This window comes from Stylophora pistillata, chromosome 14 (assembly GCF_964205215.1).
Source record: "Stylophora pistillata chromosome 14, jaStyPist1.2, whole genome shotgun sequence".
NCBI lineage: Eukaryota > Metazoa > Cnidaria > Anthozoa > Scleractinia > Pocilloporidae > Stylophora > Stylophora pistillata.
In genome coordinates, this window is record NC_142532.1 from 12868006 (window position 1) to 12891386 (window position 23381).

The window sequence follows — 23381 nt, forward strand, 5'->3', positions numbered from 1 at the left end:
TATTTGAGCACGCCAGTAGTCCTGTCCAGAGGTTTTCGGTATAAGTAGCCATGTGACCTCGCCGCGCTGAACACCAAGTTGGACGTAGTAAAAAACAGCGAAGTGTTCTTTAGATGGAATTTAACATGGAAATCGGCAACGAGATCGGCCAAAAGATAAGGGTAAGTATCTGCGATAATGTTAGATTTATTCGGTAGCTGGTAAGTTCTCAATAGACGAGGCTACAGGTTTGGTTTGTGTGCCATTCAAGCTCATCGACAAGCTCATCGACCACCCCATCTGGAAGGCGCCATATTTGTTATTAACTTTCAGCTGAATAATACACCACACAACATCTGTCTTGGCCGTTAAATTATATTTTTGAAAGTCATGCAAAACACAAACACATATCATCAGCTCTCCTCATTAGACAGTCACTAATATTTCATTATTACACGACTCGGGCAGTCAGAGGGCCAATAACTAAAATCAACCAATCAAAATGCTCTATTTCTGGTCAATATTCTCTCAGTATTGGACCAGGCACTGTCCCGAATGGTCTTGAATGATACCGCAATTGCGTCCCTTTGAACTTCTGTCGTATAATAAATCTCTTATTAACCAAGCTTGCTCGGGACTGTACTGGAAGAATATCAGCCCTCAATCTTTTTTGTATGGACCTTGCTGCGCTCGGTCTGTACTGTCAAGACCTCGGGCCAATATTCTCCCAATACGGCCCTCGTGCTTGGTTAACAAGATATAAATAAACTTTTCATATTCAAGTTTTTAATATTGAGGAAGTGTTTTGGAATTTGTTTTCATTGTTGATACTCTATTGGCGATACTCTTTTTAGTGAAGCTCTGTATTTTCTACAAGGCTATTATTGCCCAGACTGTTAAAGTAGCGAAGTAACTACACAATACAGGGCCACTTTTGAAGGAGCACATGTGTAAATCTTGGGGCTCATTTGCTTCACTTAACTTGGCATTGAATGAAAGAATGAGTAATACACTATACAGGCATTTAGTCTTAGGTTTATAGATTTGGTGAACAAAGGGGGTTAGTTTCTAAAAAAAATGTGGTGCTGTGTCATTGGGAGAGTAAAACAAAATACTCTTGGTGTTATTAACTGAGTTGATAACACCAAAATTATCACCGTAAAGAGTTTCTATAGCTGATGTTTTGAGCATTAGCCCTTTGTCAGAGCAAATGACACAGGGCTAATGCTTTAAAACTCTTAATGGTGACCAATTTCAATTATCAACTCAGTTGATAAAACTAAAGTTAACCATACATTTAGTGGCTTATTTGGCTTAGCAAACCTAATGAGCTGGAATACAAACCTAATGAGCTGGCTTTCTAGGTGGATGGTTAAAAGTGGCCCTGTATTCTGTACATGTAGTTGAGCCAAAATATAATTGAAGACTTAAGTGCTCAGATTTTTATAATGGAAAACTTTTCAGAGTGCTGTCAAAACAAAACTAAGAGAACTTGGATCTTATGTTGGTAAGTTATACAAAATTTATTATTACCGTATGAGTAGTAATTAAAGAAAACAAAATGAAATATGAACTTCATATATTTATTTTAACCAAAATGAAATGTTGGCTGGCATGATTCTGTATGTATCTGCACTTTGGTGATTTACTTGTTTGAATTTTACTCAACTTGTTACAATTGAACAATGATTATCCAGACTTGTTGGGACTAGATGAAATAGTCCCAATAATCAAGGGTCCAGATAGTAGAGAATATGACTATTAATGAGGAATGAAACCTGATGAAATTAAGAATGCGACAGTTAATCGTGAAACAAAACATTTACAAATTGTTCTGAAAAAATATGGTTATCGAACAAGCCAATAGAGTGTGAAATCTCTTTAGGCAACAATGCAACTCTAAGCCAATCAGACCTCATTCAAATGTTCTTAATTAGTTATAATGTGTGTGAATGCTGGTTTTGCTTTTTGAAGGCGAAACAAAGTTGCCTTTACTTCACCTTTCAATACTCGAGTTTTGAAAAGAATATGGCTACGGAATGTTAGCCTGCAGAGCAGGCGTTCTAGTGGAGTTTGGGTGAAAGTTGACCATGTGAAAAATAGAGGAGGGAGTGGGAGAGGAGAGAAAGGAACGCCTGCCAGCGGTACTTGAAAATTTGAAAAACCCCCTAATTAGATATGCTGGAGTAACGATCATGGCGCAAACATTTGGCCAATCAGGTAGTGCGACAGAAGTGGAGTTTCACTTCTGTTGCAAACACACACATGTGAAAACTTCGCGCTTGTCAAAACTTGTCAAAAATTGGATTGTTGATATGTTGCAGAATGAAAATTGTCGGTTATGTGGCTGCAGTTTAAAAGTTAAATATGGCTCATACATATCATCAGAAAATTTATTCAGAGCAGTGAAGAGAAGTGAATGCTTATGGAGTAATTTTATCAGATGTGTGTGCTCGAATTGGCATCAAACTCATTCAAAACAATGAACAGCTCTCCGAGCGCTGTTGCAATCCTTGTGCAAGGAAAGTCAGAAACTTGGGACAGTTACATGCATTCATCCTTAAGAATACAAATGGTCAATGCAAAACTCCAGAAAAGCCCAAAAGTGGAAAGAAGCAGCAATTAAATACACCAAACAAATCTAGCCTGGCATGGAGTAAGAAGAAAGCCGCTTGTATACACTCACCCAAACTATGAACACCGAAATCCAGAAAATCCCTGAATATGAGTGAGAATCTCGACCCAGCTTCATCGAAGACAAACAAACCGAGGAAAGACGACGATTTGGACACTTTTTTTAAACGTAGATGATCTTCCAGAGGATGGATTACAAGTTAAAGCCGTGACAAGAATGGCGAATGGCCTGGTAATAGTTAGAATTCCACGTGAGGGAGAAACTAAAAAACTTGCGAAACACATCAATTAAACAAACTGGAGAACTGCTGTGAGATGTCTTTTCTTCCATGAGGAAATCTTATAAGAACTTAGAGAGATTCCTCAGGCATCAAAAGTAGCTAAAGAATCGTTCAACACAAGATCTATCTCTTCTTCGCTGAATGCCACATTGGATGTGATCCGTGGCAATGACAAACATGAAATGACGTCACATCCTGCTGTTAATAAAATATTCCTCTGGACCAATCAGAATTGCCTGTTCCTGAGCGTTCAAGTACTGCTGGCAGGTATTCCTTTCTCTCCTCTCCTCCTCCCCCTACCTCCTAATTTAATTGCCTCGCTCTATTTTTTGTGTGGTCTAACTTTCACCCAAACTCCACTAGAATGCCTACTCTGCAGGCTACAGAATGTGATCATGACCAGTAAATATTCATGACCAAATTGGGAATAGCGAAAAAGTCCAGATAGTTGAGGTCCAGACAATTGAGGTTCGACTGTAAACCCTAACTGTGACTAGTATCTAATTTTGCCATAAAATATCACATCTGATTTACATATTAGGATTACAAGAATAAAGGAAATTATCATCAAACATATTAGCTTGTGACTTTTAAACAAATTCTCCTTGTCAGCTTATAAGGAAATGTATAGAGAACAGTATGGAGAATATGCATACTGATGTTAGGGTGTAAAGTGTTAAAAACTTGTAACCCTTTGATTTGCAAATTGTTTTTTTTTTTTTCGAAGATGAGGAATTGCCAGATTATATTATGGTTATGCTGGCCAACAAGAGGAGTAAAGAACAGATGACAGAGGACCTGGTGTTATTTCTAGGTGCTAATACAACAGTCTTCACTGAGTGGTAAGTAAAAAGAGTACGAACATTTTGTCATGTATGTCACTAAACTGAGTGCAAGCTTTTTATTAGAAATGCAGTGGTAGAAGTATAACTAGTGTAAAGTAGGAGGAAATTCAGGGCTGTGCACAAAGAAAAATGATTGAAGAGAGCCCACTACTCTAAAATTGAGACATCAAGGATGCACAGTGTATGATTTTTTGTGTTTAGTTGTCTAAGTGTAAACTAAGGTGCCAGGGGCTTCAAGGTGCTGGTAAAGCACAGCTTTGAGACTAGTCCTTCATTATAAAAGCATGCTTATCAATCTGAAATTTGTTTAAAGTTTTGTAGACAGTGAGCCTCTGTAAGCCTCTGACCAAAAGTATCCTGGTGTGCTATTTAATATATTGGCATAAAGTTTAGAATTCATTCACTTCCTGGCTCCAGATTTATGTGTTTTATTAAAATACCAGGAAAAGTACAAATCAACTTAATTGAACTGTTTGTTCACCTGAGTTACAGTTTGTATTTAAAGACAAAAAGCAAAAAAAGTGAGCCTGACAAGTTGGCATGCTGACTAAGAAAATAATGTATATTGTAGAGAAAAAAAAACATCAATTTACAATTTACTCATGTTATATCGTACAAGTAATTCTTGTGAAAACTATTTGCCCATAGTTTAGAGCTCAAGAATTGCAAAATGCATGAATGGCAGGAATGCCATTTTATGCAGTCACACAGATGTTGTGGTCCAATTATTGTCTTGGTGTTATATCCACTAGACCAGTTTGGTACTTATGTTATTTATATTTAGTGCTCATTATCATAGCAAGAAACAAAGGGAAATAAAGATCGAGCTGGTTTAACAGATTAAACCCTAAAAGTAAAAGTTGACTGCAACACATAATTGTGCATTTTCACAACTGTATGAATTTCTTTACTGGTTGTTCATAAAGTCTTCACTTTTGTTTTTTTGGTAGGCTTGTGAACATAATACAAAAAATTCAAGATGTAACAAGTTTACAAGGTATGCTAAATAGTGAAGCTACATTGAACCTTTCATTTGGAAACTTTTTCACAGCACAGAGCTGTTGATAGAAATCTTAGGCTTATCAGACAAGGAAAAGTCCCTCACTGATCGACATGTTCTATTTTAATTTTATTTTTTTATGTTTTTATTTTTTTATGTCTCTAATGTTTTATTATTATTTTTATTTATTTTTTCCAGAAAATACAGAAGAGTTAAGTTTATTGGCCAATGAACCTGTCAAATCAGCCCAGACAGTGAAGACAGAGTCTGTCAAAAACAAGGACAAGAAGGATGCTAACCCAAAGACTTCAGCTAAAGAGAGACGCAGAAGCCCTCACAGAACAGAGCCAAGGGAGGAGCATCAAAGACATGCTTCAAAGTCTTCTGAAAAGATAGAAAGTTTGTACCCTAATGATACACCATTATGAAAGGCAGAAAGTATAATTGAGAGTTGAAAATCCAAGAAGAAATCAATCAATCAATTAATAGATATCTATCAATGGTTATGATAAATCAAGCCACATAGAGCCACAGTGTGACTTACCCTCCGTAATACCATGCACCATTGTTATCTGTAATACTGGTAACAAGCCTACCCTAAGTGTGCTTGGCCAATACATTGTCCTCAAAATTTCACTTTTTCATTTGAAGTTTCACTTCTCTGCCAATTATTAATTTTTCTAAGACAATGTGTTAGCTGCTGATGTTATCAGCCGACATACAACTGTACCAGCTGCCTAAGGGGGGTTTATTTACCAGTATATAATTTATCACTTTGACACCTACTTCAAGGTGAAAAGCTGGCTGATGCATTTCTTTTTAATTTCTCTGTGTTATTTTATTCTTTTAGAGCAAAGGATAAGCACCAATGTTGTGAAGACTGTTGGTCTGTCATCAAGGGGTTCAGTGCGGAAACGGAAGCACTCATCATCTGATGAAGAAGACTCCAGAGCCTCTCATCTTCACAGTGTTGTGAAAGTCAAAGACCGAAAGTATGTTAAACTGTCTCTAACAGTACAGTCATGTAACTCACTGATGCATGCAGCAACAGTTTACTTTAATTTGTAGTTGAGAAAAGTCAGTGATTTAGACAGTATTTGAGGTCAGGGGAACATATCTGTAAAGGTTATTTAGAAAATTTCTTTGCTTTTGGACGAAGTGTAGTTGAACCTCTTTTAAGGGACATGGTGTTTAGCTGTCATCCAGCACTAAGCTGTGGGTTTTCAAAGTCCTGAAGTTTTACCCCATAAATTAGTGTCGCCTCTTAGGCAGTCACCTCAGGTTCGATTGTGCAATCTTTGAAATGGCTCTTCAACTCTTCAATGTATTCTCCCACATATAAAACAGTCATGTACACATAAGTTTACATTTCAGTTTGTACAGATTGACACCTACAGTTATATCCCCTTCTTCAAATGGTACTGCATTCATGAATGCGTAAAAACATGTTTTAAGCTTTACTTTATATTATTCTCTGTTTGATATTGCAGGCCAACTCTCCCAACCTCTAAGCAGGCCTCTGGAAATCTTCTGAAGAAAGCTGTGGCAGAAGCGCATCTTTCCGTGAACAAACCTCTTATTTCTTCCAGTCTGAAATATGACCCTACCTTGCCACCTTCTCCAATTGTATCCCATAGTTATGAAGAGAAACAGCATCAGAAAGAGTTGCTGCTGCAGCAGCACAGAGAATTACAGAAGCAGTTTTTGCAAATGAAACAGGACAGGGAGGAAAGCAAAGAAGCAATGGAAGAAGATAGTGACAAAGATATGGAAAGGGAAACTGAAGAGCCAGCAGAAAAAACCCAAAGAGATGAAGAAAGTAGAGAAAGTAAGCAGACTGAGATTAAAAAGGAACAAAATGGTTCAGAAGTCACCCAAGAACCAGAGGTACGGTGTACATAAGGGTAGCAACTCACTTTATTTCCTGTAAACACTTGCAGTCTTTTCCTTCAATTGATGCAAGCAATGAAATTTTAAGATCTTTTTATCATTCTTAAGAGCTTTGAACTGCTTTGTTATCTCTACTTTATTATCTCCATCTGTATTTTAACTAGCTGTACATGTATGTTATATTGAAAAAAAAGAAGGTTTAGTGTGTTAATTACTGGGACTCTGCAGGAGGCATAACCAACAGCACTAACTGCTTTTAATAACTGATTCCGGAAAGATGGCTCACTGACTTATGACAGACTCCCTTCAATAGATGTCAACAACTACTGGGCACCATGCAAACTACTTATTCACAACATGTACACAACAAAACAAGAGGACCTTTGTGTTACTCCTGGTTGAAAGCATCTTCTGTAATACTGCAATGCACTGTTTTCCTTTTTGCCTTGTTTGTTATTAAGATATCATTTTAAAATAACAAATACATGTTTCCCTCTCTCAAAGGAACCTGTCATTGAGCTTCATGTTTCAGAAACTGAAACACTGGAGTACTCTCCTGAGCCAGCTGTTGGTGATACCAGAATTGTAGCCTTTGCCGATAGTCAGGCTGGTGCAGAAGATTCAGATGAAGAGAGGAGGAAAAGGAAGAAAAAGCGGAGGGCTGTTAAATCTAAAAAGTATGTGTCAGGCAGGTGAAAGGAATCGTTAAAATAATAAAATAATAATATGGAGAAACACTTCGCTAGAAGCTAGTTTACAGGTTTTCCACCAAACAACTAAAACAAATAATTCAAATTGAAAACAACATTATTAAGAATCCCAACTGGCCGAAGGCAAACCAGTTGGCTACATTACAGGCACAGAGGTTTCATTAAGGGCCGGGCACCGGCCAAATTGACCACTTGTAAGGACGGTTTTGCCCGCCTGGTTTAACAATCTGGAGGAAGGTTTATCTTATAAAGAAGTTTAGTTCAAAAAGTTTTGCCCGCCTGCGAAAACCAGTTGCCCTCCCACTGAAAAAATTAATGAAACCCCTGCAAGCATGGCCGAGGATTTGAAACTCAGGGCTACCGTGAAACAATTCCAGGTAGTGGCCAGGGCAGGACTTGAACCCAGGAGCGGCGGATCACAAGTCCGACACGCTGACCACTTGACCATGCTGCCTTCTTCGCTGCGTTAATTTGTATAGAGTGATGTTAGTTCTTTGCTGCGTTAATGAAATTGTGCCACAGGGACTGTTTTACATGCAGATGGTGTAGCATCGAACCACAGAATCAATGGGTCTGTTGATCAAATGCTTTGGGGGAATCATATATATTTTATTTCATACAAAAAATCTTTCTTTACTGATATGGTACATCTACATGCAGGTCTCTATAATTATCTGGTTCTTGACCTTATACACTGTACATCCTAACATCACTATATACACATCTTCCATACTATTCTCTTTACATTTTCTATGGTTCGGATAGGGAGAATTTGTGTAATGATCAAGAGCTTCCTAAGTTGATGATCATTTCCTTAATTCTCATGACTTGTGTATAATTCAGCAGTGATATAGTAATGAGAAATTAGATACTAGTCACTGTTAAGAGTTAAAGAGTTGGTTATTTTGGTCTAGATTCTTTGATAGTTTAGAGGGACCTTAGCTGAACCAGGATGGCAATGACAATGAGAAATTGATGAAATAAAAGCTTCAGGGAAGAGAACAACAACTCTGTGATTGCATGTAAAAACTTGGTACATTCGGTAGCCATTTTATGTGTAACAATAGGATGAAATCACCAAATTGCATATTGTCTTGTATGTGGATCTGAATGCTTCATAACAATATTTTTATTCATGAAATGAAGTCCAGTACTGATAGATGGGTAAAAGACCTGGAGCCATTCCAGAAATTCATTAAAAAAGTGCAAGTTTGGTGTTAAATTAATGTCTTCTGTGGGTCACCTTACAAACAGCTTGAGATCCCCACTGCATAACCAGTATTGCAAGGGAAAACTTTTAAATTTCTCTTGACTGTAGGGAAAAACCAGCAAGTCCTAAGTTCATTGTAACACTTGATGGAGTGGACAGTGATATGGAAGACAAATATGATGTACAACTAAAGAAAGAAAAGAAGAAGAGGAAAACAAAGAAGAATGTTGAGCTGGATGATTATGAGGAGATTGACACAACAGAGGTGACAGAAGAAATAAAACCACCATTAGAAGTGGCTACCCCTGAAAAACCGGCCATCAAACAGATCACGTTTGATCTGGATCCTGTTGATGATGGTAAGTTTCCTATAGTGAGATAATCTTATCATATTAATATTTAGTTCTTATTAACCAAATGGGAGGTCTGTATGGGAGAATCTTGACCGAGGTCGCCAGTACAGACTGAACGCAGTGAGGTCTATACTAGTGACTGAGGTCAAGATTCTCCCATACAGACCAACCTAGCTTGGTTAATAAGATGTTTATCATATGGCTGTCTTGTATGCCAATTTTTTATATTCTTTGTACCTTTTTTTTCTAGACCAGTCTAGATGCCAGGCTAGATGGAAAAATCTAGACCGCTTTCAATATTGATTTCAGCCAATCAAATTCTTGAATACAGTAGTTCCCAGTCCTTGTGAGACACAGCCATATAATAATTAACAATTATTCGCTGAAGGCGAGGTGAATATTGTCGAATAATCCCCGAGACGAAGTTGAGGGGATTATTCCACAATATTCACCAAACCTGAGGCGAATTATTGTTTAAGTATAATTTCAGAGCTGAGCAACAGAGAAATTTCTAAAATCATAACATTTTAGTAACAGTTATTAACATTTTATTTTAACATTTTATATAAACCATGTGGAGCAGTTTTTATAGTGTCATATAAGGAACTGCTCGACCAATCAGATTGCTGGAAACTCTTTGCTCAGCTCTGAAATTATACTATTAATAGATATTATAATTAATGTCATATAAATATTAAATATAATATTTACTGTTCCTCATGATTGTTTTTTTTTTTTTTTGAGTGGTTACATCATGGAATATTCCTCCTGTCACTTGTGTGTGTACACTGATAAAATAGATGTGGAATATTTTATTGTAGGTCCTAAAAAATTCAGTAGTCAATAAAATCAGTATGTGTTAGGTTGATGAGAGAAGTTAGTTAATTAATGAAAGACTCGTCAGCTTGCATCATCAAAGGTGTTTCTTATAACAGTTTCTGTTTGTGAACATTAATTTTTTTCAGAAGCTGAAATTGGTGACTCCATGCCCAATAAAAACATACAAGCAGAAAAGTGTAAATTTTGGCCTGAGTGCAAGAATGGAGATGATTGCCCTTTCTATCATCCAACAGTGATGTGCAGGTGATTTAATTTTTTTCTTCTAGTATTTCAGTGTATTTAATAAATAAATAAATAAATAAATAAATAAATAAATAAATAAATAAATAAATAAATGATTTAACAATGGACATCCACTGGGTGGCTATTCTTGTCCACTGTTCCAGATTGAATTCGAATTTGGAATGTTGGAATGTTGGAATTTACTCAACAATCTCTCAGTAACAAGTTTCCTCAATGTTACTTGTTAGTCAACACTTTTACATGCAAGTTATTGCTGCCAAAGACTTGAGTAAACTATTAACCCCTTAACATCAGGATGCATATTTTCCTTGCTTTTCTCTCTGCACATTTCCTATGGCACAAAGAAAAATTCATGTAACAATCAAAAGCTTCTTCAGCTGATGATCATTTCCTGTATTCTCATGATGATAATAAATAAATAAATAAATAAATAATGATAAATAAATAATGATTTAACAATGGACATCCACTGGGTGGCTATTCTTGTCCACTGTCCACTTGGCTATTCTTGTCCACTTGTCCACTTGTCCACTGATAATGCTTGATTCAAGGGTGTTACAGTTGGGAGAAATTAGATGGTAATCACTCATGGTGATTTCATTAAGAGGTTATAGCTTCAAGTTTATTAGTTACTTCAACTATTCCGTGCCACCCTCTCAAAATAAAGTGTATTATTATTATTATTATTATGAATCAACTGTAAAAGGAAATGGGGTTAAAAAAATGGGCTTTGTATTTTTTTTTTCAGGTCTTTCCCGAACTGTAGATTTGGAGATAGTTGTAGATTCATTCACCCACCATGTAAATTTGATGGAAGGTAGGAACTAGTGGATGTCCTATGTTGTATCTGCTCAAATTTACAATTGAAGTTCTCCTCAGCAACCACCAGCTGACAAAGGAAAGTGGCTGGTTGTAGTAGGGTGGCTTTTATCGAAAAAATGGAAAAAATAACACGACTTGTTTTGTTTCAAAGGTTTGAACAGTACTGTATCTGAAAAATGCATAACTCACTCGTTCGTTGAAAGTGGGCAAATAAGAGATGGATTCCTAGAGGAAAGTACCCATAGGTTTCCTTATTTAATCATTACTTGTATATGAGCAAAAAAATCGGTTGTCGTTTTGAATTGGATCATGTCTGTGGGGAGCTGTAAAAATGATGACTGTGACTAATTAAGTAAACATAATTACATAATTTTCCAGGGGAGCAACAAATTTCTGAGGTTACTACAGATATTGGATAGTTTCAAGCTAGAGCTGTAGAAACAAAATAATACAAGTTACCAAATAGTTCTATTCCAATGGTTCTCTTTTTTGTTCTTTTTAGGTGTATCAATTCAGTTTGTCCCTACACACATAAGTTAAAAAACAAACAACAGACTTCTCCAATAGCAGTTGCAACATCAGGTACAGGCTTAGATGTGATGTCTGTCTGCATCAAGTACTGTTTGCTGCATCAAAAACCTTTTGGTGCACAACTGTTTTAAGGCAATTTGGAACAAGGTGTCTTTCATCCACTTGCTGAATGGCTTCAAAACAGTTGACGGATTCACAAGTGATTTGTTTCACAACAGATAGTTTTTTGCAATGGTCAAACGTTCTTTTGTCTCTTAATGTTGTCAGGCTTCATGTTTCCACCACCAAGTGTCCTCACTACTCTGCCTCCTGTTACCCAACCCGTCCCTTGCAAGTTTTACCCGTCTTGTACCAAAACTGACTGTCCTTTTTATCATCCACAACCAAAGGTATGTATTATGTCAATTTCTTGCACGTTTAACCTTTCACTCTGATTTCAAAGAATTTTCATTTTTTAAATGCGTATTTGTTAGCTGCTCACTTCATTACTTCTTAAACATTACAATGTGTCTACTAAAATCACTTCCACTCCTTAACAATGAAGAATGATAAGTGGTCAGAATTAAAACAGTAGATTCTGACACCTTGAGATTGAAAGTGGACGGGAAATGTTGGGCACTAAACAGTAAACCCCCAACTTTGCCAAGCTATTTGCATGGCTGTAGAGTTCTGTTGAGTGGCCGGCAGAACTCAACACGCGATTTTCAATCTTCCACCCTCAAAGATTAGCTCTGACCAGGATATTTTTATATGACTTTCCTTTGCTTTCCTTTGATAATAGAGGTTGCTCTTTAAATATTTCTCTCAAGCGCGGTTGATTTTGAATGAGGTCGCCATTTACCTATCAGTACCTTCATGGGGTTAGGTAAAGCCGATGATAGTTTGTTTCCAGAGGCAATATTTTCTTCTGTGTACTATTTTCATTGTCTTTAGGTAACTTTCTCTTCTGGCAATAACAACTCCAGGGACATATTTCTCCAGAACTTCCGGAAAATGGTTAAGGTGGATCAGTAGAATATTTAGACTTTGCCTATAACTGGCTTCTAATGAAGGTTTTATTTTCTTACCTGTATGCCTGTAAGGGTACCTGTACTGTGATAAGAAATTTGATTTCAATCTGGCCTTTTTGTTGCCTGTCTTGTAGGCTTGTCGTTTTGGTGCCACCTGCACCAGGCCAAACTGTCCATTCACTCATCCAGCCAAACCTTCCTCGTTAAAGTGGGTTGCCCCAGCTCTGCACGTGAGGTAGGTTGCTTAGTAAATAATCTTATTTGAATGCCACAGGTTAGGAAAGTACAAGGGGCTTGAGGAATTTCTTCAAAGAAAAGTCAGGGAAATGTGTCAACATAAAATCACTGACTTTCACCACGTCCATATCCAGGTCCACGTCTCTGTTATCTATTTAAATGTAACGATAGAGTTTTTGTTTTCAGGCGTAATTGGTCGACTAAGAATGTCCGAACAAGCACGTTTCTGAGTGGCTGAGCAATCCTTTATGTAGGATGTCAAGCTCTGTTTGTATTTATACTTTGTAATGGTACAAATTAACTTTGATATCTTTCACCAAGGTTGAAGATAAAAAATTTTATCGGCACCGATTTCGCATCAGTGTCGAACTTTTAAAGTGTTGTTGAATTACATTTTTTTAATCATTAATGAATGGTTTGGTTGTCCTTAATTTTTTATCAATTATCTTTTTAATAACCATAATGTTCTTCTCGCTTGCAGTGAAAGGAGTTTTGCGGTTTCAGAACAGAAAGTAACTTCCATGCCGGTGTTATAGCAGAGGATTAGTTCAAGTCAACATTATTGAAAATTATCCGGCAAAATACAATTCTAGTCGTGACTGTGTCACTAGGGACCTTACGCAAACCACGACGGCGACGGCAACAAGAACGTGAAAAAACAAAAGATCTGATTGGAAGAACAATAGCCCAGCACGTGTTTTTTAAAACTTTGTTCATTTCTTAGGTGCCCTTTGCAAAACAACAACATGAAATCACCAAAATTTTCGTCGTCTGCGAACCGAAACCGCGGCGGCATATTATTTTAATTTCCATTTGGCCCTCAACGCAACTTTCATGCATTATGTTGAGGCTGAGGTCTGGCGCCCTATGAGACGGTAAACACATGCAGTCATTTTCGAAATTCTAACTAAAAGTAGAAATTAATTTTTTAATCGACGTCTTCAGTGGCATTGCCGTCCTGACTGCGTACGATCCCCATTGCTGTGTCATCAAGTACTGAACTGGCGTTCTGATGGAAGGAAACAAAGCATATTAATGGCGACCGCAAAAGAATTTTAGATTCTTTAATTTGTATGTGACCACTCGAGGACTCTTGGTTTTTTTGCTTCTTTGTTTATGCATTCGTTGTCCTAATCTGTTTTCTGTTGGAGGAGACCGGATATATGACTGATGTCATAAAAATTTCCCTTAGATAGTATTAAATAAGTGCTGCAGGGTCGTTTAAGTTTAGTGACTGTGTGGTAGGTGAAATAAAATCTGTACACTTTGTCAGATTCTTCCCTAACACTGTGAAATGTGTGATCGTGGTTCGCTTTCAGGTAGCCCAATTTCATAGTGTTAATGGGCCGATCAATTCCTGGCTTTAACATCCCCCGGGCAATCCACGGGCATTTGACCGTCGTCCATGTCGAAGAGTTAGGAAATTTTAAAGTTGGCTTTTTGAGGTGGGGCATTTGCACCGGAGGTGCAGAGTCTTTCCAGCGCAATACTCCTGTTGTAATGTAATGGAATGCAGCTTTCGTTCGTTGCAAACCAATACACCCTAAATGTCATCATGAGTGAAAGAACTTCATGAACAGGAGAGAAAACAAAACCATTGTGTAGGGAGGTCTTGCAATAGGGATGGCTTTATACCAAACTCTGTGGACAAAAAAAGAAAGAAAGAATTGTATGGCAGACAGTCAGGAAAATTACTAATGAGATCTTGAAAGGGTTTAGTTGTTCGCTCAGACCTTTGACTTGAGTCAAACCGGCAGGGATTTTAGCACGGTCAGAGAATCCGGTTGTTAGCTGGTTGGTTGCTTACCTTCGAAAAAACTGCGTAAGGAAAAAAAATTAATCTTCTAATTAAACTTCTACTAACGCTCTGGTTTGTGAGGCTTTTCCTTGTCCTTTCACACAGTCACATCTTCACTTGAAATCCAGCTGTCGGCTTTTAAGAGTCGTAAACATTTATGACGGCTATAGCTTTTATAGTCTGTCATTTCGTCGATCTCAATGTGTCGTATAGATGGACGGACTTCACGTTCGAATTGAATTCTTTCCACATGCACAGACATAAGCAACTGTTATGTTCAACGTCAGTGAATACCACATGCACGAAAAGTAAACCATCCACAAGGTAGCCTTCGAACTATGGGCAAGTGACATCAGAAAAGACAGATGACGGTAAATGAAAATACATTTAAGAGAGAAAATAAAGAAATCACTTCCTGAGAACTGGTTGGAGGAAGTGTAGAACATTTTTTTTGTAGCCAAGAAAGACGACGGGGGAAATACCAGAGGCCTTACAAGTAAAACATTGGGTCAGGGGTAAAAAACTGTGATATGGTGAAAAATAAATAACAGGGTTAATGGGAATGAATAATGAATATTGGGTCTGAAAACTCTGGAGTAATGAAAAGCACTGACTTTTGTTTTCAAAGTTTCCCTGAAACATTTGAGGCAAAAAAAATACTAAATCATGTGGTTAAAAAAAAAAAAAGCGATGAACTGATCTTAAAAGAATAGCCGAAACCGAAAAAATGAAACTCCCAATGCCTCCCTCCTCCATAAGGATGTAAGGGTAGCCTTTATCATATCCCGTTGTTGTAAATGATGACGCTTGATTTTCTCCTGATCTTCATTATTGAAGTTTTGGCAGCCTCGCTCGCCTTTGCTATTGTTTTAGATGTTACTGGCTCGTGCCTTGTTGAGTATTTTCAGGAAGGGTTAACCTGTGAATTCGACGCATTCCGGTGGTCGCCTTTTTTCGCACCTGATAATCGAAAACCGCAGAGAATTCTGCCTTCTCAGTGTGATTTATGAGGTAGAAATTATCAGATGATGGTGATAAAAGAATATTAAGAATGAAAGAACGATAATAATAGTATTGCTAACAATATTTGGCCTGAAAAGAAAATGAGAAGATAAACCGCTGACTGTATACTGTGGTTTCGAGACACGTGACTGGGTCATGTGACACATCGTGACACACCGAACAGTAATCGCTGCAGAGGTCAGCACTCGGCAGGTGTTATTCTCGTGTAGGGTGTGTTCAGGTGCCAGGGCAGCCGCAATCTAGTGATAGTTTGCAACCTCCACATGTTGGGGTAAGTTCGGTTTCGTTAAAGAAGGTTCCGTTACTTAGTTCATAGCTCATCTTGCACTATCGTGCGGCGGCAACACGTAGGTGTGACAAAATATTGCGTTTAACTTCAAACATGATACTCAGTAGCTTTCGAAATCTACTTCAAAGTCATTTTAAATCCCTGAGTAATGAACATTTCTAACTCTTTTTTTAACTTTTGTGTCTTATTTGTAGGTTTTAATTGCCTGAAGTTAGGGAATGTAGATAGTCCATCGAATGCTGTGAGTTGGAACTCTTGGAACGCAAACTGATCACACCAGAAATCACGCTTTTAGGATCAGATCAGTGCTTCCTAAAGGTTTGCCGACCACTTTCGTTAAAATAGTGGTGTTAAAGTGTCAAACATCTGTTATCCTAGAGCACTATTCAGTCCAAGCTTCCTTTCTTTGAGTTATTCTGATGATTTCGGTGTGTTTGCTTTATTTGAGGTTGATAGCTGCATAATCGCAACAAACCAACTCTGTGGATTTGCCGAAACTGTCCCAATTTTTAGATTTTCTGTCTCGGCGAGATCAGTATTTGAGAAAGGCGATTAAAAGGTGTTGGTAGTCAGTGGTTTGGCTGGCTCACTTCTCAGGATATTTTATCAGTTAGTAGGTTGATACAGAGGTATTTTTCAAAAATCTTTGTCCGAAATAAACCTCGCTCTAGTATGGTGGCCCAGCATTATCACTTGATTCTTTGCAGCGATAACTGAATAGCAATGTTGAATTTGATTATCATTATCGATTTCATTTCAAATTCAATATACAATATATACAGAATCTTCAATTCATTTCTAATGTCACTTCTGTTTTAAATTTAAAATTGATTTTCAAAGCAAAAATGAATCACAAAGGCAAATGCGTTGTAAAATTTTATTTAAAAGGATAATACATTTGAAAAAAGAAATAAATATTCTTAAAGACTACCGAAATAACTAAACAGAAAATAAAAAAATTGATTTAATCGAACGGATCAGCGTTATCATCCCACGCGGAAAGGACTGGGCCTTGTTTTCCAAAATGGTGGTTGAATACCAACCGTGGTGGATTTCGCCAATCATGGCCTCAAAGAGTGAATGGATGGAGGACGATCAGTTGGAACAATACTTAGAAACGTACATTAGCCAAAATCTAAAGAGATCAGATGTTCTTGATTTTATGAAGCGAGATTTTCCCCAATATAATTGGAGTCTTGCCACCCTCGACAGACATCTTCGTCACTTTGGTATTCATTACATATATTATGACACTCCACTTGCAGTAGTGTCAGATGTGGTGCAGAAAGAATTAGAGGGACCAGGATGACTACTTGGTTACAGAGCAATGAATCAGAAGCTTAGAACAGAGCACAATGTTCAGGTACCATGTCATCTTGTTTACAACATGATTGCTGAATTGGATCCTGAAGGACTAGAGGCAAGAAGCCTTCAAAGACGAAAGAAAAAGCCCAAAGGCCAGTTTACATCTGAAGGGCCTTTATGGGTAGCTTCCTTAGATGGGCATGATAAACTGTGTGTTATCAAAATTCCACCTTTCCTCTTGGTGTATACGGCTGTAGTGACACGTTTTCCCGCAAAATCCTCTTCTAGTTTGTGTGCTACTTGAACTCAAATCCTTTAGTTGTAGGCAAGATGTATCTTCGGTACCTATTCGAAACAGAGATGCTTCTGAGAAACCTCAGGGTTGACAGAGGGACGGAAACTGCTAAAATGGCCACAATTCACGTATATCTGTTAAACAAGCACGAAGTCATGAATGATCCCACTGATGCAATAATTTATGGCCCTTCAACAAGCAACAAGATCGAGAGATGGTGGCGTGAACTACATGAACGACTAGAGAAGTTCTTTAAAGAACAATTGACAGTGCTTCTAAGGGGAAGAGAGTATGACCCACATAGTGTACTCGACAGACAACTGCTTGCTTATGTGTTTATACCAGTTGTCCAGCGCGAGTGTGACATTTTAGTAAGGTACTGGAATTCTCACAGAATCCGAGTGCAAGATAAGTTGGAAATTCCAGGTGGGGTACCAGACCACATATTCTCTTTCCCTGGATATTATGGAGGGAGCAACATGGGAATCCCATTACACAAAGATGAGTTGAGGGAGGTGGCCGAGTTGTCAGGGGTAATGGATGGTGACGTGTTCGACTTTATTAACCCAAGAGTGAAGAGGGAATGTTTGCAACTACTTTCAAATCCAGAAAAAGTAGAATCAAAGGATGCAATTGAAGCATTTAGGCTTCTCAAAAGAAATATCAAGTTCCCTTAAGATGCGAGTGAAATCTCACATATACTTCACTCTTTCTAGATTTGGAAGTGAAACTGATGGGCCACCATACAAAAAAACCCTGACAACCAGAAACACTCACCAGAATGGGTTTTTATCTTCAAAAACAACCTGAAACTGTTTACTGCCTTTTGAGTTTGAAACCAAATAATGTTGCTTACTATGACCAAACAGAGAAATTTGTCTTTGTAGAATGTTCATTTCTAGTGTTTCTGCTAAAATTAAATCAACCACAGCTTAACTGCATTGGAATGGACTCATTCAGGAAGTGTTCAACTACCAACAGCAGAGCCATAATGAACGATGAAAAAAGCAGCAAGTAAATTGTTTGTATTCTTAGAAACATTTAAAGTGGTATCAGAAAACACACAACATTTTGGGGCACCAGGAGTAATAGTTCAGTCCATTTCACTTCAAAGATAAAATCAGTCTGAAGACTGGACACAACATGAAAAAAACGAGTTTAATTCATTTGAATTAGTGTAATCTATAAGGTCAAGCAGTACTTGAAACTGTGAACTGACCATTTGATTATATTTAAAAAAACCCAAAAACTATTTTCGCTTAAGTAACCTGAGAAGATATCTTGGAAAACAGTGCCAAATGTGACTATATGCTGGGAAGGTGGAATATGTCACGATGACAGCAAATCACATAACACCAGCTTAAAAAACTAAAATACAGCCCAAATACTTCACTAAAACAGCAACAAGTGTTAAAAAAAAAAACACTCTTCCATGCTATAATAAACAATGCTAGCTATAAATAAGCACATCACAACCAGTGCCTGGACATTCAAACATCACTACCATTTTCATCAAACACTTTCAGAGACACCATGTCACAATACTTGTTACAGGTGTGCTTTGATTTGAATTCATCAATAGCAATACAGGAAAGGTTTCCAGCTCAGAAGTTGACCTCCTTTGAATCATTAACAAGAAGATCAGTGGTTGCAATTTCTGGATTGTACAACTTAAAAGAGGAACCCTGAATATCAAGTAGCGTAAGCTTCTTTTCAGATATCTGATAGCTGTAATGCACAAGGCATTGTGCCTTTTCATAAATCTCATCAAATTCCACTGATGGGGAGGGGATGTGGAAACCATTATTGTTTACATATTTGTGAAATTCACCTTGAACAAACTCTTCAATGGTAACTGGTTGCTTTTTAAACAGCAAAAAAAGCTTTCACATACTCAAATGTACCACCAAATTCAGGTGGTACGCTTTTAGAAAATCTTTTGGTTAGGTGTCTTGCAACTGCACTCATTTGCACTAGCTTTCTTGTGTGATCCTCTAGTGACATATCAAGGTCATCATTAATAGTCTTTACTGCTTCCTCCTGATACTCTTTCACCACCCATGCGGTTTGTGCAGCATCTTTTCCGATAGTAGTAGCACGAAATACATCTCTAAATGCCCCATGAGCAAATCTTCTTTCTTCAATTTCGAGTGTAAGTGAACCACTTTTAACCCACTTCATTTCTGCGACATCAAAACTCTCCAGATCTAACACCATGATATTTGTTGCTGGTGGCTTGACGAGTTTACCAGCTTTCAGAAGCTCAGTAACTGACACTGACTTGGGGAAAACCATGGAATGCAAGGCAGGCAGATTTCCAGACATTTTCACTAGACTTGGTACGGACATAGTCACCTTAGCTGGTGCTAAGCAGGGTTTTCCTTTTCGGCCGGCGACCGGCGATTTTCGCCGCCTGCAAACGGCTCCGTCGCCGGCGACTAAAAGAGTCCTTGCTGTTATATAATTTAAAATATTTGAGATAAATAATAAACACTTTGTATGTTGTCTGACGATGACGTATAAGAAACGGAAATCGATAAAAAGTACATATTTCAGCAAAAAATGAAGTAGAATTTTTGCGCGTGTACTGGTACGTGACATTCAGTACAAGTTTGCGCGGTCAAGTCATGTATCACTGGCATCCCTTCAAGCTTAAAGATACGTAAATTATTCAATTTTTGCATTTAAATAAATTACTATTTGAAAGGTCGATTATCTTCTTGATTTATCCGCTTTTAACTGTTTTAGTTAAAACAGATATACTTTAACTGGGAACTACTTATTCTCACTAAGCCAAAGCATCACAAATATTACCTTGGGCCAAGTCCGAAGTAAAGTAAGTCTCAGGCGATCGTGTGGGATGCAATTAATTGCGAAATATTTTCTGTGATGTTCGTATTTTTGTTTACCTTTGATTTCTGTGTCAATATATCTTTATGTGAAATTCTTCCAGATCGATTCGAGTGTTGTTTTACATTAATATTTATAAGCAATGTGCCCGGTATTGCCAATCAACGTGCTAGAAAAGGGCTGCATTTTATCAAATACATTGTCATTTCTTGTGTTGTTAAGCCTGTTCATTTCCTTAATTTAAGCACCCAAAATGCACCAGATTGCATCTCAGAGCGCTCAAATGTTTAAAATTTCCCGGGGGGGGGGGGGGGGCATGCCCCCGGACCCCCCTAGCTGTTCGCGCCTTCGCCACTCAGGCTGGGCGCTACTCACCCAAATTGTCTCCGCCTGCTTCCCTTTCATCCGACTTCAACTTTCTTTGAAAAGGAAAACCCTGGCTAAGCTATCAAACAATTGCTGTCCTAATTTTGGAGCGACATCTGTGGACTTTAGTGGAAGAACACGAATAAAATAAACCCTTTTGCCTTTGATCTGCCCAAGCTTGGTGCAGGAGGGTCCCCTATTAGACACCAAAATATCGCATGAGCCCTCTGGAGCCTGATAATACTTCTCGCAGGCTTCATTAATATTTTCCATTGTTAGATCATCATATTTGCCAAAGGGAATGAAGTACCGAGTATCCAAGGGTTTAAACTTTTTAAGTCTGCCTGAAGCGGTGCTGGACATACGCTGCACAAGAATGTCATTCAGTACTGCCTTAGCACTTGCTCCCTTCTTCCCCCCACCTGCACATGATCGCTTCATGCCCACTCTTGCCTCGAAATCTTCCCACTTTTCTTTTCCTTCTTTTCTCTGTTTCATTTTCGATAGAAACCATACGGCACAGCCCACACCAGTGCAACTCACAGAAAAAAATCAAGCAGCTGTAAAGTCTCATGGGAAAATAAACCTATGCCCACCATTTTGGAAAACAAGGCCCAGTCCCAGTCCTTTCCGCGTGTGATGATCACACTGCTCTGTTCGATGAAATCAATTTTTTTTCTGTTTTGTTATTTCGGTAGTCTTTAAGAATCTTTATTTCTTTTTTCAAATGTATTATCCTTTTAAATTAAATTTTAAAATGCATTGGCCTTTATGATTCATTTTTGCTTTGAAAATCAATTTTAAATTTAAAACAGAAGTGACATTGTAAATGAATTGAAGATTCTGTATAATATTGTAAATTGAATTTGAAATGAAATCGATAATGATAATCAAATTCAACATTGGTATTCAGTTATCGCTGCAAAAAATCAAGTGATAATGCTGGGCCACCATACTCTAGTATGGTTTGCAACCTGCTACAAACTGACACTAATGTATGTGTTGTGGTTCAAATTTAATCTTTGGTTTGAATTTTTTTAAAACAGTTTAAATTTTTCAAACTGGTTAGAAATTTTCAAACTGGTTAGTAATTTTTAACACTTAACTTGTTCGTATTTATTTGTACCTCTCCTTGTAAAATACAGTGTAAAATAAACTAACATTTTAGTCATTTTAGTGATTAGGGTTAAGCATTTATTTCAAGTGGTTAGCTTTCATGTAAGGTTAGGGGTAGCATTTGGTGGCACCCAGTTTCGTTATTGGGGTTAAGTGCTTTGTTTGAATGGTTTGGGTTATGGTTAGGGTACGATTTCATGCAAGCCCTTAATCGAATGAGAAATACTTGTCTTTGGTGACAACATTAAATATTTATTTTTTGACACTCCTGTAAAATATTTTACTTGCAGCACAACAAAATAGAATATTTACAATTAATCTACCATTTAACTAACAAAGTCAAGAAAACATTGAAGTTATTATTGAGCATTTTCGGTCAATTTACATGCACCAGTGAAAGGAATTTCTTTTTCATAATCAAGTTTTACATTTGTTGCTGTACATAAGAAAAGTCTGGAAGGGGCAATCAATCCCTTAATGCAACTAAAAGGTGTCACCACTTTCACATAATTATTTTCAATTTCAAGCACTTTTCCCAGAAGTAAAATTGGGTGGAAAGGAGATTTCTTGTCCACTCTATCTAATATTTTAATTGAAACCATGTCATGAACTTTGTACACTTTCTTTCTTGGATTTACTTCAGGCTGTTTTATCATTTTGGTATTGTAGCTTTCCTGTGCTTCTCGAATTTATCTTCTTTTCTGCTTTCCTGGGTCTTCTTGAAGATCATGGTCTAACAGTTCCCTTTTGGCCCTCATGTGAAACACTGCTTCATATGGTGTCATGTTGATAGTACGATGATAAGTAATGTTCCTGTTGTAGGATACTTGCATTGTGTACTTGCACCATTTGGAAATTTGGAGACCACATGTGCTCATTATCAAGCTTCTCATGTTTTCTTTGAATGTACGATTTGACCGTTCCACTAGCCCTTGAGTTGTCGGAGTCCTGGCTGCTCCATGGAGAAGTTGGATCTGATTAGTGCTACAAAATGCTTTCATTTTATTGTTTTCAAATTCACCTCCATTATCTGTTAAAATTTTTTTGGGGTAGCCGTAAGTTAAACAGTACTTTTGAACTTCATTCAGTACTTCATTCAGTACTTCAGCAGCAAGTTTGTTATGGATGGGGTGAACATTAACAAACTTTGTGTGGTGATCAATAATATGTACAGTCCACTTGTGCTTTGATTCACATTCACATGGGCAATTTCTGAAATCCATAAGATCAACTGCTATCAAGGAAAGGAATTTTTCAGCTTGAAGAGGACTTACCATGGGTTTCACTATGGTGGTTATGGGTTTTTGCTCTGTGTGAAAACGGCAAAGAGAAACAAAAGTACTCACAACTTTCTGTGTTACTTTGGAATAATTCTCAGCAATCCATTTCTCAGTTTTTTGTCGTCCTCTGTGAGCAATTCTATTATGGCATTTAGAAAGCATAACGAAGAGCATTCCTTTATGTGCAACTTCTTTCCCTTCTGAGGTTAATAACTTGCCATTTGCATATTTCCACTTTTTTCGTTTGATGGTGTCGATTTCTGCCTTTGAAAGCTCCGGTGTTTTGATCAAAGGTGGAATATCAAGCTCTTGTTCAGTGACTACTTTGAGATAATTATTCACTCGATGATAGAACTCTTCTTTGACAAACACATTTACTAATGATTTGTTTGTCTTTAAAGACTCTTTTAAGCCTTCAATTTTGGCTTCAAACGTTTCTTTAGATATGCAATTGGCAGTTTCGTCCAAGGCCTC

General features: G+C 37.5%; 1 protein-coding gene, 1 long non-coding RNA gene and 1 other non-coding gene across 7 annotated transcripts in view; 2 read left to right on the forward strand and 1 right to left on the reverse strand.

Annotated features, from left to right (window-relative positions):
- The first annotated feature begins 18 nt into the window (after window positions 1-18).
- Window positions 19-13870, forward strand: LOC111330629 (zinc finger CCCH domain-containing protein 14). Of its 5 annotated transcripts, XM_088744515.1 has the most exons (17): window positions 19-161; window positions 1444-1486; window positions 3622-3736; window positions 4690-4736; window positions 4938-5138; window positions 5590-5731; window positions 6230-6626; window positions 7134-7306; window positions 8658-8908; window positions 9868-9985; window positions 10734-10802; window positions 11310-11389; window positions 11606-11727; window positions 12272-12340; window positions 12483-12583; window positions 12772-12835; window positions 13067-13870. In XM_088744515.1, the coding sequence occupies exons 1-16, from the start codon at window positions 114-116 to the stop codon at window positions 12821-12823; spliced, it is 2028 nt and encodes a 675-aa protein (XP_088600641.1). In that variant the 5' UTR covers window positions 19-113; the 3' UTR covers window positions 12824-12835; window positions 13067-13870. The 5 variants fall into 5 exon arrangements, 4 of the variants coding, with proteins under 4 accessions (XP_088600641.1, XP_088600640.1, XP_088600643.1 ...); XM_088744514.1 differs by lacking the exon at window positions 12772-12835 and having other exon boundaries at window positions 20-161; XM_088744517.1 differs by lacking the exon at window positions 12272-12340 and having other exon boundaries at window positions 20-161.
- Window positions 12908-14506, reverse strand: LOC148716596 (uncharacterized). Its single transcript, XR_015995156.1, has 2 exons — window positions 14393-14506; window positions 12908-14226 (listed from the first exon to the last, which is right to left on the reverse strand). It is a non-coding gene; the product is annotated as an uncharacterized LOC148716596 (long non-coding RNA).
- A 1055-nt stretch (window positions 14507-15561) lies between these two features.
- Window positions 15562-23381, forward strand: part of LOC111330653 (uncharacterized) — a 36095-nt gene continuing 28275 nt past the window's right edge. Inside the window, exons 1-2 of the transcript XR_015995332.1 lie at window positions 15562-15677; window positions 15890-16013. This is a non-coding gene — a transcript (uncharacterized LOC111330653). The remainder of the gene's footprint in view (window positions 15678-15889; window positions 16014-23381) is intronic.